At 58.5% G+C, this 16074-nt stretch overlaps 1 protein-coding gene across 2 annotated transcripts in view; it reads right to left on the bottom strand.

The window, feature by feature from the left end:
• Nucleotides 1-16074, bottom strand: part of KIF21B (kinesin family member 21B) — a 44162-nt gene that overhangs the window by 26594 nt on the left and 1494 nt on the right. For both annotated transcript variants that reach the window (XM_055819864.1, XM_055819863.1), the window contains exons 2-3: nt 1740-1962; nt 1203-1385 (exon numbers count right to left, since the gene is read on the bottom strand). In XM_055819864.1, the coding sequence (XP_055675839.1) occupies nt 1203-1385; nt 1740-1962 (406 nt within the window). The remainder of the gene's footprint in view (nt 1-1202; nt 1386-1739; nt 1963-16074) is intronic.

Raw genomic sequence — 16074 nt, 5'->3', positions numbered from 1 at the left:
TGAGGGGGAGACACACTGGGCTGAAGGCCAGTATCCAATCCTATAGACCAGGGAAAGTAGGACTATGCCCTGGCCCCAACAGGCTTAGGGGGGACTCTCCAGCAGGGAGAAAGCCGGACAAAGTTCAGCCCCCAGAAAGACTTCAGAACAGGCAGGAAATTGTCCCCATTTCCATCCCAGACCGGACCCCCACGAGGACAAGGATGTGTGGGAAGGCAGCCAGGAGCTCAGACAGGTCCGAGTGGTGGGGAGGGAAGGATGTGGCCAGTCACAACAGCACCATGGGAGATAACAAGGGCTCTGCAGATGGAAAGCTGATTGAGAAGGATTTCTCTGGCAAGGAGGTCAGCCCTCCAGGCTAGGAGGTGACTTTGGGCACTGCTTCCCTTCTCTAGGCCTTCAACATCTAGAGGAACCCAGATGTGATGGCCACCAAAGCCACATGGAGGCAAGATCACAGCACAGGGGCCTCTCTGCCTGTCTCCTCTGCCAGATTGAGATACCAACCATATGAAGTTTGTTTAGGGGCTCAGCTTTGCTCAACACCACCCTATGTTTTCTCACCAGGGTCTTAAACCAGTTCCCATCTTGAACTTTGCGCTTTCACCCCAGGACCAACCCCCAGGGAAGCTGCTGCAGACTCACAAGGTCCATAGCTTTCTGGGACAAACTTCTCCAGGGAAAGAAGCAGTTAATAGAAGAGACTTTTGAACCGGAGAGGCCAAAGCAGAGGCGGGAGAGGATGCAATGAAGCATTCCCATGGTCAAAGATACAGCAAAGGACATGGGAAATAGCACAGCCCTTCCTCAGATCCCTGCTTTTTCCTTTCCTTGTTTCACTGGGAATGCTGGTCCAGACCCAGGGAAGTAGGTATGCCACTATCCCCAACCTGAAACAGGAGTAAGCAAGCCCAGATCCCCCTGAATCTCCAGGGGACCAAGGCATAAGCCCCTTCCCCATGGCAGGGGCTCCCTGGATCCAAAAATGTGCCACCCCAGTTTGTGGCCATCATGAGCTCAACAACATTCAGATGCTTTGAGTCTCCTCTGCCCTGGCACACATCCCCAGCCACACAGCAGCTCTGGGGTCCAGGTCAGCCAGCAAGCAGCCAGGACATGGAGGAATCAATTTGCCCAGGAAGTGGGAGCTAAGCAAAGGACAGGACAGGGCCACAGTGTCACCCAGACCTGCTGTCACCCACCTCCAGGAACTGGGCGCTGACTTTGAACTCCGGTGCTGCCACGCCCTGACTCTGCGCCGCCCGCTTGCGCTCCTCAATGCCACTGAAGAGGTGGCCGATGGCCCGTGGGATGATGCCCTGCTCTTCCTCAGAGATGTTCATGTCGAAGCCAGTGCCCATGGTGTAAGTCTTCCCCGCGCCAGTCTGCAAAGAGTCAGGGACAGGGGGAGCTGGCTGGGCCCTCCCAGGTTCAGCTCTGCCTGATGTGCCCCACAGCTCCCCACCATCACCCCAGGTCCCCAAATGCCTCTGCTGATCCCCTCTGATCCCCACCACCACACCAGCTCCCATGCTCCGACCCCAACCATGCCCACCTCTCCTCCCACCCAAGGCCGCCCCCTGTCCCAGCTCTCATCCAGCCCAGGGACAACTCTCTGTCCCCTCTACACTACGGAGCTTATATACCCCACTGCCTTCCCTAACCTCTGCAGGTGCCACCTCAGCATCCCCAGCACCCAGGGCTGCAAGAGCACCCAATGCCCATGCCAGAGCATGTACCTGGCCGTACGCCAGCACAGTGGCATTGTAGCCCTCGAAGCAGCCTTCGATGAGCTTGCCCACACACGTTGTGTAGATCTGCTCCTGCCATGTGTCCAGGTCAAAGACAAAGTCATAGGTGAACGCCTTGTCCTTCCCCAGCAGCACTTGGGGCTCGCCGGGTGTCACTGAGGTACAGATGTGACATCCTTCTATTTTCTCTTTGGCCAGTTGAGGACGGATCCTGCACGAAGAGAAGCAGGCTGAGGGCAGCCTTGGGGCTCATCCTGGTCCTGGGGGACACGAGCCTGGCCCATGCTGGAACCATGGCTGCTCCAGGCAGGGGACTGGCAGCACCTCTGCCTTCAGTGTAGAGCAAACAGCGCAGGGGATGCTTCAACTCCTGCACTCAGTGACAATCTTGATCCGTTCATGTCTGAGAAAAGATGGTGCATCCCAGCAATGCCACCAGCCAACTCTGCAGCCAAAGTGACAGACAGGGCTGGGTGCCACAGCACAGACAGATCTGGTAACGACATGCAGCATGCACTTAAATCTGCCTTTGCACCAACAGCTGAGTACTGTCCAGCACAGTCCATATGGGGCCCACCAACCTCCATGCCTGTGCTGGCTCATTCCCCACAATGCCCCCAGCCAGGCAGCAAGCTCTGGGCAGCAAGACATGATCAATGCACTGAAGCAGCCCTGACATGGGTGGCCAGGGTACGGGCAGGCAGCCGGAATGCACTGCAGCCAGTTGTGTTCGCTTGAGAGGCAGCAAGATCAAGCTGCAGTTACAAAGGCTTAAAATACAAAATGCAAAAATACAACGAGACAGTCTCAGCACCAAAACCACCATCTAAATCAAACCACCACCCAACCCGATGGCTGTCCCCAGCTGTGGACTCTGCAGATGGGAAGGGAACAGCCGAAGCTGTTCTGGGCTCCTGGCTCTGGTGCTTTGCATATGACTGACCCACCACACCCCACCCACCACACTCAACCCCTCCCCGAGAAAACAGGGTACAGGTTGATCGGACCCACAACAGTGTAGCTCTGCTTAAGCACAGGCACTAGTGCCTGTTAGGGCTGCAGCAGCTCCGGCTTTTGGTGGATGGGCCAGCTAGGGGAAGCTGGCTGGCCCTGGGGGAGTCATGGAGAAATAGGGAGTGCAGAGCCAAACGTCATGGCAAACAGCTCTCATTAGAGCTAATGACTGCACATCTCCCCTCCCTGGATGCTTCATAAACACAGCTATTAATTCCTCCAAAGACGCATTGCTGGCAAGGCAGTGCAGCAACCGCAGCAGACGCTTTGCGGATTGGGGCTCTGCGTGAGCCACCGCTCCTTGCCAGCCTGGCCAGCGGCAAGCAAAGACCAAGAGGGGCAAAACTCGCTGTGCTTGGGGGGCCAGGGTGTCCAAAGTGGGGCAGGAGGCAGCTTAAGCACCCCGCTCACCCTGCTGGGAGCCCATGCAGCAGACACGTGGGAACAGCTATGTGCGTCCATGGGTATATTTAGCGCAGCAGCCACAACAGAAAGCAGCTTCTGATGTGCTCAGCCCTAGATTCACTCCTGTTGCCTTCCCAGGGTCCCACCCTCCTCCAGGAAAATTAAACCCCGCTTTAATTACTCTTTAACCAACATGATGCGCTTCCTCCTGCTCCCCACCCCAGACATGCAGTGATAGTGCCCCCGGGGAATGGGCAGAGAAACAAACTGAAACAACAGTATTTTCAGAATTTTTTTTTTCTGAATAAGAAAAATGAGAACAGGGGTTTTAGCTTTTTCCTTCCTACCCCTCTTCCCCCACCCCACCCACCCCCCCAGTGATTAAATATGTGCACGTGGGTTTGGAAGAGAGAAGCAGCAGCACATTTGTTGGAGGAGTGTGCACACGTTAATCTTCCATAGGGCATTTGGGGACCCACCTTGAGCCAGGCCATGCCGGCCTGTTCCAGCTGTCCACACACCAACACGGATGTCTCCCCCAACTCCAGCTCCCCAAACCTCGCTGCCCAGCCAGCTCTGACCACTCAAGAGCTCTCACAGATGGGGGCTGGAGGGGACCCCGGTGCCAGTCCTCAGCGTGCTCACTCACGCTGTCCTGTCTCCCTAGGGTGACTGGAGACACAGAAACCCCCTGGGAGGATCTTGGTCTCCAGGCAATCAGCCAGGCATCAGCCGGGGAGGTCCCTGGGAGCTGCTGCCAGCTGGTGGGCAAATACTACAGGCTCCCACTACAAGAGCGGGACAAGCAGAGCAGCAGGGCAGGGACGAGTGCCAGTAGCCACAGTCCCAGGTGGGACGGCACAGAGATGCCACCCAGCACCATAGATGCACATGGCCACCAACAGACATCACAAAGAGTTTCTCTAGGCCAGTGCAGCTGCTCCTCCTGCTCCCCAGCTTCCAACTGACCCAGCTCTCCCACACTAGGGGTTCCCATACCTGCCCTCCCAGGAGGAACATCATGATGCCAGGCAACTGGGCAACTGAGACCCTGGTCAGGACAGGTAGGCATTCACATATAATTCAAGTCATTCGCAGGCACCACAATCCAAACATAGAATCTTTAGGTTGGAAAAGACCTTTAACATCAAGTCCAACTGTTAACCTAACACTGCTAAGCCCACCACTAAACCACGTCCCTAAGCACCACATCTACATGTCTTTTAAACACCTCCAGGGGTGGTGATTCCACCCCTGGCCGGGGCAGCCTGCTCCAGTGCCTGACCACCCTTTCGGTGAAGATGTTTTTCCTCATGTCCAACCTAAACCTCCCCTGGTGCAACTTGAGGCCGTTTCCTCTCGTCCTATCACTTGTTCCTTGGGAGAAGAGATGGATACCCACCTCGCTACAGCCTCCCGGCCGGCAGCTGTAGGGAGCCATGAGGGCCCCCCCGAGCCGCCTCCTCTCCAGGCTGAACCCCCCCAGTTCCCCCAGCCGCTCCTCAGAGCGCTTGTGCCCCAGCCCCTGCCCCAGCCCCGCTGCCCGGCTCTGGACACGCTCCAGCCCCTCACTGTCCCTCCTGAGTGAGGGGCCGAAACTGAACCCGGGGTTGGGGGTGCGGCTGCGCCGGTGCCGAGTGCAGGGGGACGGTCACTGCCCTGGTCCTGCTGGCCACACTGTTGTGCCACAAGCCAGGATGCTGTTGGCTGCTGTGGCCACCTGGGCATACGGCTGGCTCATATTCAGCCAGCAATCGACCAATACCCCCAGGGCCTTTTCCACTGGGCAGCTTTCCAGCCAAACATGACATAAGCATCTGCAGAACCAGTATTGGCTCTCTCCTTGGCTCTGTCCTTAACCCCACCAGGTGACACTGGGCGACCTGGCAGCACTTGTGCTCTGTCTCAGTTTCCCTGCTCTGCAACAGAGATCAAAAACTTTGGTGGTCATAATTCACCGTCTGAGTGTGTTCTGGCACTCCTTGTCCCTACTTCTACCAAAAAAGATGCTGGACGTGTCCTGTCTGTCCATGGGTCCACAAGAACTGGGTATGATGCTGTCGGGGCCCAAACTGCAGGATAATGGAGCTGCTCCCTTACCTGCATCTGGACACAGCTAGCCAACCTGCTCTGTGCCTGGTCATGGGCCACCAGACAGAAGGACAGCTTGTGCCCAGCACCAGGACCCACTGCAGAGCCAAACACACCAGGGTGTGCTGTCCTTGAAGGGCTGGGACACTTACAGAGAGCTGGGCTGATCCCCAGGAGCCGATGGCACAGGCTTCTATGGTTATGTGGCACTGAGGGGTTCATCTGCTAGGTAGCAACCAAAATAAACCAGCACTTAACCAGTGGGATGCTGCCTCGCCACCCCCCAGCTCAGGCAGGAGCAGACCAGAGCCGCAGCTCCATGAGGCATCTTGTGCCCGGTCATCCCCACACTGGCGCAGGTGACTGCTGCTGCTGGAAGATGGCATAGGGACGACACAGGCTGTCTTGGGGCCAGCAAGACTATCAGTGCCAGCCACATCTCCCTCCTGCCCATGCTGATAAACCAGCCTCGGCACAGGAAACACACCCAGGGAGGAGAGAGCCAGCAGGACCACAGTGGCACGACGGGCCCAGCCACCGCCTCTGTGTGTGTGTGTATGTGTCCCAGTTCACTGTGAAGGAATGGTGACAAGGACCGAGCACCCAGGACAGGACAGAATAGGTCCTAGCTGAGTGCTCCTGCCAAGCAAACCTGGCAGCTTCCCAGCCCTGGGCACTCAACACACAGGGCTGGGAGGCAGACGGATGCACAGAGACAGAGGCGCAGGCATGGGTGGAGACTGCACCTTCCCAAACCGGCAGCTCCCGCTGAGGCAATGACAGCCAGCATGGCAGGAGCCTGACTGCTCCAGCATCAGCATCCAAACCCGGCAGCATGAGTAGCGTGTGTGCCAGGAGAGTCCACAGCCGCACAGAGGCACAAAGGGAACCTTGGCTGGGAGCCTCTCCGTCGCTCCCCTTCCCTGCCGGGCTGGCAGGCTGTGAAAGCACCGTCTCCACGGCTGGGCTGCCAGGGCGACCAAGCTTCTGGGAGGAAGGGGGGAGTGGGTCCTGCACTCGGAGGGGCAGAGAGCTTCTGCTCACAGGCGGGCGTGCTTCGCGCAAGCACAAAGGCTGAGTTGTTCAGTGCTGCTGCCCTATGCCAGTGTTTGGCCGCGTCAGGGGGTGGGAGCCAAGTGCTGGATGGGCACCACTGCTGGCAGCCCTTGTAGGGGCAGCTCAGGGGTTCCTTCACCCCAGCAGGAGCAGCGCCCCTGGGAAGAGACCTGTCCATCCCAGCATCTCAAGCCCTGCAACCAGTGGAGGGGAGGGGGTTCACCACACCAGGCACAGCCAGTATGCCCATGTCACGGCCACATCCACCAGCAGACACCACCCAGCCCTCCCTGTGCACTGAAGGGAGCTTTTCCGTGCACAGGAAGGCACCATTCAGCTGCCATGGACTGCTGGGTTCATGTCCTCATGTCTCCCTGCCTCCTCATCCAACGGCCTCAGTTCCCCCACTCCCAGCCCACCACCATGGCAACACCAAGGGGCTCCAGAGCATCCCTTGGCCCCCAACACTTTGCCGAAGTTGCGACAGCACACTCCCATAGCCCTCCTGTCCATGGCGAGAGCCATGACACCCACGCACACCAAACTGCCTGCACACTAAACTCCCTCCAGGCCATACCACCCTACTGAGACACAGGCACCCCTGGGGCAGGGTGACCATCCCACCCATCAGGAGAGGATGGGCATGAGGACAGAGAAGATCCAGCCTCCCCAAGACCTGTCACCCAATGTCACCCACCTCAAACAGGAGCTGTCCCAGCTCCCCAGGGAGGCCAAGCACACACCCACTCACCAGCATTTCTCAGTGCTGGCAGGGAGCTGCAGGGCAGCTGCTCCAGACTGGGGGTGCGGGTGACCCCCCAGCTGCAGCTGCCTTTCACTGCCTTTTATAATCTTGCAACTCTGGAAGGGCAGAGCCTGTCTCTGTTGCAGCAGGGAGCTCCCATCCCTCTGAGACTGCTCTGGGAGGGAGGGTGGCTGCCTGCAGACCCCCTGGCAAGGAGACGTTCCTCTCCCTTCCCAAGGCCAGAGCCGAGGAAGCTGCCCAGCCAGGCAGGGCTGGTTTCCCAGGGAGCTGAGCCAGAGAGCTGGGGAGCGGCAGGTGGAAAAGCTCCATGGCATTTTCCCTCCCTGTGCCAGGCCCTGGAGGCTCGGAGCCACTAGCCCTCATCTACCCCATCTCCAGAGGGGCAAGGTTGCCTGCTGCAATACTGGCAGCTCCGCCACCAGATGAAGGGCTGGGGCACTGCTCCCTGCCCAGCGGCAAGCACCTCTGCTGATGCGGGCTGGCAGAGGTTGGATCCAGGCAGACCCTGATCAGCCATACAGCCTGACTGCTGTGGATGTGCCTGCCAAGACAGGTGATCTGGGCAAGCCCCGGCAGCAGTAGGCTCCACTTCCCACGTTGCCCCTATTCATCCTACTCCCATCCCTGCATCACCTGTGTTCACCCTGTTCCCTACATCACCCACACCTGCCCCATTTCCCCTCCCCACATGACTTTGCATTCAGCCCACTCCCGTCCCCACACTGCCCATGTCTGCCCCACTCCTGCCCCACTCCCATCCTGCATCCCCTGCATTCACTCTGCTCCCATCCTCACCCTCCTCACTGCCTCATCCCTACTCCCTGCACTGCCTGCATTTGCCTTGCTCGCACTCCTTCCAGCCTCCCCAGCACGGGAGCTGAAGGAGCATCTGCCAGACAGCCCAGACTCACACATAGCCCATCTGCCAGCCTCACTACCCCCTCTACTGCCCCCACGCTTTGCTCTCCTCTTCCTCAAACCTGCTCTCCATGTTTTGCTGCTTCCCTGCAATCCCACCCAGCAGCACAGGACAACCAGGAAAAGAGCAGCTCTAGCATCATCCTGTGCGCCCCTACCTAGGACATCCTATGGGTCAAGAACACACGGGGCATTGGAAACCCAACAGGCAAGACAGCGTGTGGCACATGGGGTGTAGCATGGTAGTGTACAGGGCACTCGGCCTGGCCAAGCAGCTCTCCAGGAAGCATGGTGCTGTCAGCATCACTAAGGTAAGATCAGAGCAAAGTGCTCCAGGTTTTCCCGTATCTCCAAGACCAGCACAGCACACATGGAGCTGCCCACCCTCACCAGCAGACAGTGGTTCCCCAGGCCTCAGCTTAGCATGGCTTGATCCTGTGGGGGAATCTGATCCCTTGCCTGGGAAGGGATGCCCCTGGCCCCATTTACCCCTGAGCAGGGGGTCCCAGGAGAGGGCTGGCTGCCAAGGGCTGGCTGTTTGCACACAGGTTGCTTTGGACCCAAATCAAGACAAAGTTAAGCATTTAATTACCACAGCAGGGAAGCGGCTCAACAATCAGAGAAAATTGAATCAGGCTCCCTGGGGACTGCCAGGTCTGGTCAGCAAATGCTCCAATTAAGAGATACAGCAAGCCATCTCCCAGTAGGAGTGAGCACAACATGGGAAAGCACCAGGCTCAGCCCACCTGTGGAGTCACCCATGCCACTGGATCTCTGCCCGCCAAACACTGCCAAAGCAGAGGGTGCTACTGTCATCACAGCTGGACCAGCACCAGGGGCAAGACAGAGCTCCCTGGCTGCTGGGTTCCCATCCCTGCCACCATCAAGCCTGGGGACAAGCAGGTCCTCACAGAGCTGGGGTGTGCACGGAGGCGTGCTGCACACGGCTCAGCGGAGACATGCCTCTACCCCACATCCATCCCCTGAGGAAGAGACCCTAGTACAGATCCTCTGCACGGATGTGCTGGCTGTGCTCAGTTCCTGGTTGCCCAGCCAGCTCCCCTGCAGGGCAAACCCCACTGCCTTAGACCCCAGAACCCCCCAGGCCCCCTCTAATCCTCCTGCTCCAGGCTTTCCCAGGCTTAAAGAAACCTTTAAATCAGGCCTTGGCAGCCGCCATGTGCTGCTTATTAGCAATGGCAGGAGCACACCGGCGCTGAGCTGCACCATCTGCTCTGCACCGAGACCCACCGCAGGTTGGGGGCAAGAGACATGCTGCCTGCATGGGGACCCAGCACCTGGGGACACCCAGCCCAAGGCAGTGGACAGAGACCAGCGGGGCCTGGGGGAAGCACAGGATCGTGCTTTTCCCAGCCTAGAGGCAAGCAGAAGTGAACCAAGCCTGGGATCTCCCTGGACTCCTCCACCTCTGTAAGCAACTGGCAATGCCATCAGCTCCATGGTGGACCCGCCCAAGAGAAGAGGCTGGGAAACACCACGAAGATGTTTGCAAATGACAGACCCAGGAGAGTCACCCACAAAGGGATGCAGGGCCCCAGCACCCCAGGTGGGATGGCCAGCACAAGGAAACACACGCATGGCAGCACACGTGACTTGATGCACACCCTGGCTGGGCCCCTGCTCCCCTCTGACGGCACAGTAACAGCCACAAAACCACCGGCTCAGCAGCAGTGTCAGCAATTACTGGAGAACGATAGGAAGCCATCATTTACCAGGAGACTCTAGGCCTGACGAGCCACTGGCTTGACCCTGGGAAGGCACAGAGATGCCACAGGTCCAACAGAGACAGAGGGACACACTCCCCACCCTGCTTCTGCATCCCAGTACTGAGGCTCCCATATTCTTCCAAGCCAGTGAATCACACCCACTGGGTATCTCTCTTCCTCAGGTGACCCTGTGAGGTCCCCACATCCCAGTCCCACCCCAGTACTGGTGCACCCATACTGGAGATAAGGTATTCCTGGCCCCCTGAAAGCAGGTACACCTGAAACTCCCCCGCATGCTCTGACTGCCACTGGGAAAACAATCCAATTCTGGCAGAAGATACTGGAACCCCAAAGCCCACAGAGCATCTCTGGAGCAACTTGCCTGCAAGACAGGAGAGTGGGTGGCACAAAAGAGATGCCTCTCCACCCCTCCAAAAAAAACCCCAGAAGAAATCCAAAACCCTTTGCCAGCAGGATGGGGGATGCTATGAAACACACAGGAGCAAACCTGGTCCCACAGCTGGGAAGGGAACCGGCACATTTTGCCCTAACATCCTCCTTGGGCAAGTGCAGCATGAAATAATAGATGATCAGAGACCCACAGCAACATGGCCAGAGAGATCCGCTCTCCTAACATAGACAGGAGCCAGGTTGTGCCTCCCAGCCCTGCAACACTGGGCCAAGGAAGTGCCCCTGTTCAGTGCTCAGAGGGCAGAGGAAAGCAAGGACCAGGAGCCCTGCTCCAGCCTTTCTCCCCCAACGTGATGCCTTTGCTCTGCCAGCATTGCTCATCTCCTTCCAGACCAGTGCAAGGATGGAGACATCCCTCTTCTGCTGCCCAAGCAGCATGCCCCCAGCACACCATAGGCTGCTGCCAACTGGTTATTTAGGTTATTATACCCAGCAGCGCAGAAGCTCGCATGAAGCTCAAAGGACACCTGCGACTTCTGGGGAAAAGCATGCCAAACGGACCCGACACATCCCACTCTGCTGCACAGAGCCTCCTGCCCCCGTCACCTCCACCTCTCTGGAGTACTTGGGTTCCACCACCTAGATGTCTCCCAGCCTGTGGCAGAGGAGGAAGGAACAGTCAGGGAAGATGTCTGAGGCTGAGAGCCTGCAGGGCCCTGGCTGCAGCAAAGCCCAGGGGCAGGGGGGCAGAAGGACCTTTATGAAATCTTTCAGCCCAGAGGAGGGCCAGACCAGTGCAGGAAGGCCCCTTGGGCTGCCCCAGTGCCAGACACCAGAGCTTTGTCCTTGGCACTGGCCCAGACATGAGGCTGGGAACACTGGGAGAACAGACCCAGAGCTTGGAGGGGGGCTGCTGAGCCACCCGCCCTGGGCACCACGGAGGCACCCACCAAAACCAACAGCTGGGCATGGGCATACGGGCAGGGAGGCGTTCACAGCCCTGTGAGGTTACACGGGGTGGAGGAACCATGGGACAGGGGAGCTTGGGGCCAGGCTCAGCTACAGCAAGCTGTGACAAGAAGCACCTCCCCTGCCCATGTCCTGGCCCCAGAGAGCTGCAGAGAAGGGGAAGGGATATTGCTGGGACCCCTGGGGCCTCAGGCTCAGCCCCAAACACTTGCACTTGGCAATGGGGATGATGACCATGTTGTGTCCACATGGAGCAGGGCAGAGGGACAGATGCCAAGCTGGATGAGGCTGCCAGCTGCCCTGGCCTCACAGCAGTGCGGAGCCAGAGGGGACATGCCAGGGCAGGGCAGCACTGGATCAGCTTCCAGTCTGCCAAGAGGGGAAGGGATGGTGGGAGGCCAGTCACCTTCCTCCCACCAAGCCAAAGCAGAAACCCATCAGCATCTGACCAGGGCAGGGAGTCAGTCACCCCATGGCACACTCATCTCCTGGAGCAGAACCCAGCACAGTTGCCCTTACAATCCCCTACATCCCAAACCTGCTGGCTGTTTAACCAACAACAGGGACTGTTTTGACAGCCTCCGGCTGGAAACAGCCCCATGGGACCACCGGTGCCAGCGCCTGCTCCCAGCAGGAACAGCATGACAGCCACCTGGCCAGGGCTGGCTCCTCAGCACCAGGCTCAGTGGGGGTATTGCCTTCCCTCTCAGGGGGCCAGGAGCCATGTTTCCAACAGCTTTGTTTAAGGTTTCGTCTCCTGCAGTTTTCTCCTGCCCCCAATTTCACTGCTGGTGCAGGAAAGCTGCAGCTGGCTCTGTCCTCTGGCTTAGAGACAGCCTCAGCCTCCCAAGTTCCTGAGACTTTGTGGCATTACATATTTAAATCCCTTGCTGATGGTGATGGGTGCAGGCACCAAAAGCCTCTTAAAGCTGCTTTGCTCTGAGCGATGCTGCAGGCACGTCTGTGTGGGACCGCAGAGTGCGGCCACACTCTCCCCTTGCACCAGCACCATCTCCATCCCCTTTCTAACATTTCCGCTGTAAAAGCCAGCGAGGCACGCCTGATTGAAGCCAGGCACAGAAAAACCCCTCGCGCCCACACACCTGGGCTCAGCACTTCCCTCTGAGATCCCGTGGGGCCCCCCACCCACCACAGCCCTCAACATCTCTCTCCAGACTGGGGAGGCCAATTTAACTCTGCTTGCTGGGAGCCAAGAACACACATCCCCCTTTGCCACAGTGGGGCTGGGAAGCCCTGAAGTGAAACCAAAGAGCAGCAGCTTGCCTGACTGGGTTCAGCACAGCAGCAAAACAGCCCATGGGAGGACCCTGCTACCGGGGTTGAGCTGCCCTCTGCAGAGGCAAAGGATGGGGAAAGTGACTGGGGGGTCCCCACACCAGTGCCCTGCCTGCCCAGACACCCAGGCTATACTAGCCTCCTGAGATACTTCTTTCCTGGGATCCGCAAATGGGGGACAGGCCACCCGAGGGCCAGACTGTGTGCCACCACACCAGGATGGGCTGTCCCTGCCATCACCGTATCCCATGAAGCAAGGCGAGTTTGCCTCACCTCTCCTCTGCACAGTCCTGCAACATTTGAGCAAAACCAGCCCAACACCAGGCAGGCTTGGCAGGAGACACTGTCCCATAAGCCACTCCACGGTCTCCCCCTGAGATGATGCCAAAGGGACTCAGACCGGCAGCAGCACCATCGTGATGGTGGGCAGCAGGTACCAGGCTGTACCACCCCTCTCCATGCTGGAGCCATTGGACAGCACGCGCATCAGTGTGTTACAAGTTGGGCTCACATCACTTCTCCATCAGGACCCAAAACTGCCCCTGGAAGCGCTGGTGTGGAAGGGCTACAACAACTCTGCCTCCTCAGGGACTGACACCACCTGCTCTCAGAGGCTTCAGGTTTGCAGAAACCATCCCAGCAGGCAGAAGAGCCCCAGCCACATGGCAGCAAAGATGCCAGGACCCTGGCAGGGCCAGGAGCCCACCCAATCCTGGCACATGACCTTTGCCAGCATGCTTCACTGAACTGAGGCCCTCCAGGGCACATGGTGATGGGTCTATCCCATCCTGAGTGGCGCATCCCACCCTTCTTCCTGAGGAGGAGGTGGGAGCAGCTCCCTGGGGCAGGAGACAGCTAGCACTGGGCTGCCTGCATGTAGCGTGGAGCATCACGGCAGGACTGTTACGAGAGCAGCTGAGCACTGGAGGTTGCATGGTTTAAATCAACTTGAAATCCAACTCAACTTCCTTCCCCAATTTCACAAGCTTCGTTTCCTGAGTCTCTGCAGTCAGCTAGGCGGGCTCGGGTGCCTTGGGCAGCGCTGGCACAGGGGGTGCCACTTTCTCTCCAATGAGCTGAGCGGTTTGAAAGTGCCCTCAGGGAGCATTTCTGCAGCCAGTCTAGCTTCTCAGACCTTCCCTGGCCAAGGAGTTTAATGGCCTCTCTGTCAATATGTGCCGTCAGCCCTTCCTGACGCAGCAAAACCACCTGCATGCAGTGGGGCTGGGCTCCACCTCCTGCAACCAATGTAGCGAGTCCCACTCCCCTCAGCTCACTGCAGCTGCAAGAGCTGACAGCACCTGACTGCAAGTTTGGGTGCTGCTGAGGCTCAAGGGGAGACACGAGTCTCAAATTGATGACTGCTCCCAGATCAAGAGCATAAGCAGGGAGCTGCTGAGCTGGCTGTGTTGCAGCCACCCATTTCAAGGTCACCTACAGAATAAAACGGCAGCTGTTGCCTTCCCTAGTCTCTGAGGAATGACTCCCAGCAGCGAGGAGTGAGGGTTCCCAGGCCACCCCTCAGCACCATCGGGGCAGGCACAGCTTCTCAGCTGAGACCGTTACACCGGCACAGGGTGCGCAGATGCTCAACTGCTGCTGGCAGCTCAGCCCCATCGCTTCCTCCCCTGTGGCGGCTGCTGGAGCCAGCAAGCTCAAACATGCCCTCAAAGTGCCACGCCAGGCTTAACACTGACGGGCAAGTGAGGTTCCTGCAGGGAGGGTGGGAGTCAGGGCAGGATCCAGCCCTGCCCTTGCAGAGGGTGCACATCTGAGTTGCAGGTACAAGGTGCAGGTACAAATCAGCCTCTGGACCAGGAGCAGCTGCCGGGCCTGCATTTCCTTCTGCTGACAGAAGGGCAGGTACCAGCCATTTTATGTGTGGCCCGCAGGAAGCCTATATAACACCCCCATGCCCCAGTCAGTGGCTCAGCACCTGGGTCCCTTGGTTACACAGTGCCAACGGGGCAGCCAGGGGTCTCCCAAGGGGAAGATGGGAACCCATGAAGCCAACAGTGAAATGCCTCAGCATCTCTCCTGCCTCTTCCTACCAGGCCAAGAGAGGACCAGCAAGAACTGGGATCCACCCAACAACAGCACACCCCCACCATCCCTGATCCTCTGTCCCCACTCCTCCCACCCTGAGGGCTCTGCGAGGCTCCAGAGACAGGCCCCAGTAGCTGTAGCACATTGACATTGGCTGGGTCATCCCCATGACCCGGACATTTAACTCCAGCAGCACATGACACCTTCCTCCAAAGCCCCATCACTTCCCAGTGTTTATGGCCCTTTCCCAGGTCCCACCTCACTCCCACCTGGAGCACAGACAACAGAGACCCTGAAGAAGTGGCACAGCTGGCATATTCACGTTATAAAAGAACAAAAGGGGAGCTTTGTTCCATGTCCTGCCACACTCCAGAGGCAGTCTCCTCCATGCACTGGCACCTTGAGGGAGGTAGGATCTGTAGGCAAGTTTTCTTGGAGGGGGGGCGGTTCTTGGAGACTCTTGAAGCCTGGCCATTCCACTTGCGAGGTGTCACAAGCACTCATAAAGGAAAACCTCGCTCTTCGCTCAGCCCAGGGCAGGGCAGGAGGTGACCATCACCAGCCCCCTGGGGCTGCTTTGGCAGAAAAGTCAGGTGGTCTGCAGGATGAGCAGCTCAGCCCTTGCACACCCAGCCCAGCCTCAGGCGCCACCTTCCAGCATGGTGCTGCGACCTGCCTGCTTTGTCTTCACAGCCCCCTCGTGCCCAGCCCTCCTCCTTCGTCCTGACAGTTCACATTGCCCCACCTGCACGGCAGCAACTGGCTACACCAAGCCGGACTCTGGCTCACTCCCTCAAGGAGGGGGTGGGAGAGAGTTGGACCTCCCCCTCCCTTCCCTGGATCCTCACCGTGAACACCCTAGCCCCACTGCAATGCTGCATATTGAAGTCACTTCACAGTAGCGATCACCTCGACCCCATTGCTGGCAGGGGCCAAAGGGAGGTGGGAAGAGACCAGCAGAAACGACTCAGGTGCCACTCCCAGCAGCACCCATTCCATCTCCCAGGCAAAAGGGAATTCAGCCTTGAGCTGGGCCTTTGTTAAAAGGCTTTGTCCTAAGAGAAATGCAGGATGGAGGATGGGAAGAGTCCGGCCAGCAGGAAATCACCTCCAACCACCGAAATCACTCGGTCCCAGGGTCTGTGTCCTGGCATGGGCACCCCTGCCTTGGGCACAACCCAGCCCAGCCCTGCCCCTACGCCGGCACCTCAGCAGCACCGACACAAGGGGGATGCTGTCACCTCCCCTGCAGCTCCCTCATCCTTTAAAATCACAGCTGCTTGAGCAGAGCAAGGCAGAAAATCAACACTGCCTGCTTCCAAGACAGGAAGACTGGACCGGCAGGCAGTGCTGGGAGGTGTCCTGGTGCGCACACCCGCATGCATGCAGACATACACACACACACCAGCGCGCACCGCCCCACACCCATCCTCTCTCCCTCCATCACTGCAGCTGCACCCGGCATCTTTTGTGCTCTGGCTCTGCCCAGGCAAGCAGGGACCAGGCAAGGCAGTGCCCTCTGCAATCCTCCTCCGAGGACTAACACAGCCCCCCTGCAGACTGCCATCAGCACCCCAACCTGCCTCGCGCCCTTAGGGGTGCGGACAGGGGGCTGCAGCGTGCC

The sequence above is a fragment of the Falco peregrinus genome, chromosome 16 (genome assembly GCF_023634155.1).
Source record: "Falco peregrinus isolate bFalPer1 chromosome 16, bFalPer1.pri, whole genome shotgun sequence".
NCBI lineage: Eukaryota > Metazoa > Chordata > Aves > Falconiformes > Falconidae > Falco > Falco peregrinus.
This window is presented reverse-complemented; position numbering and strand designations above follow the sequence as displayed.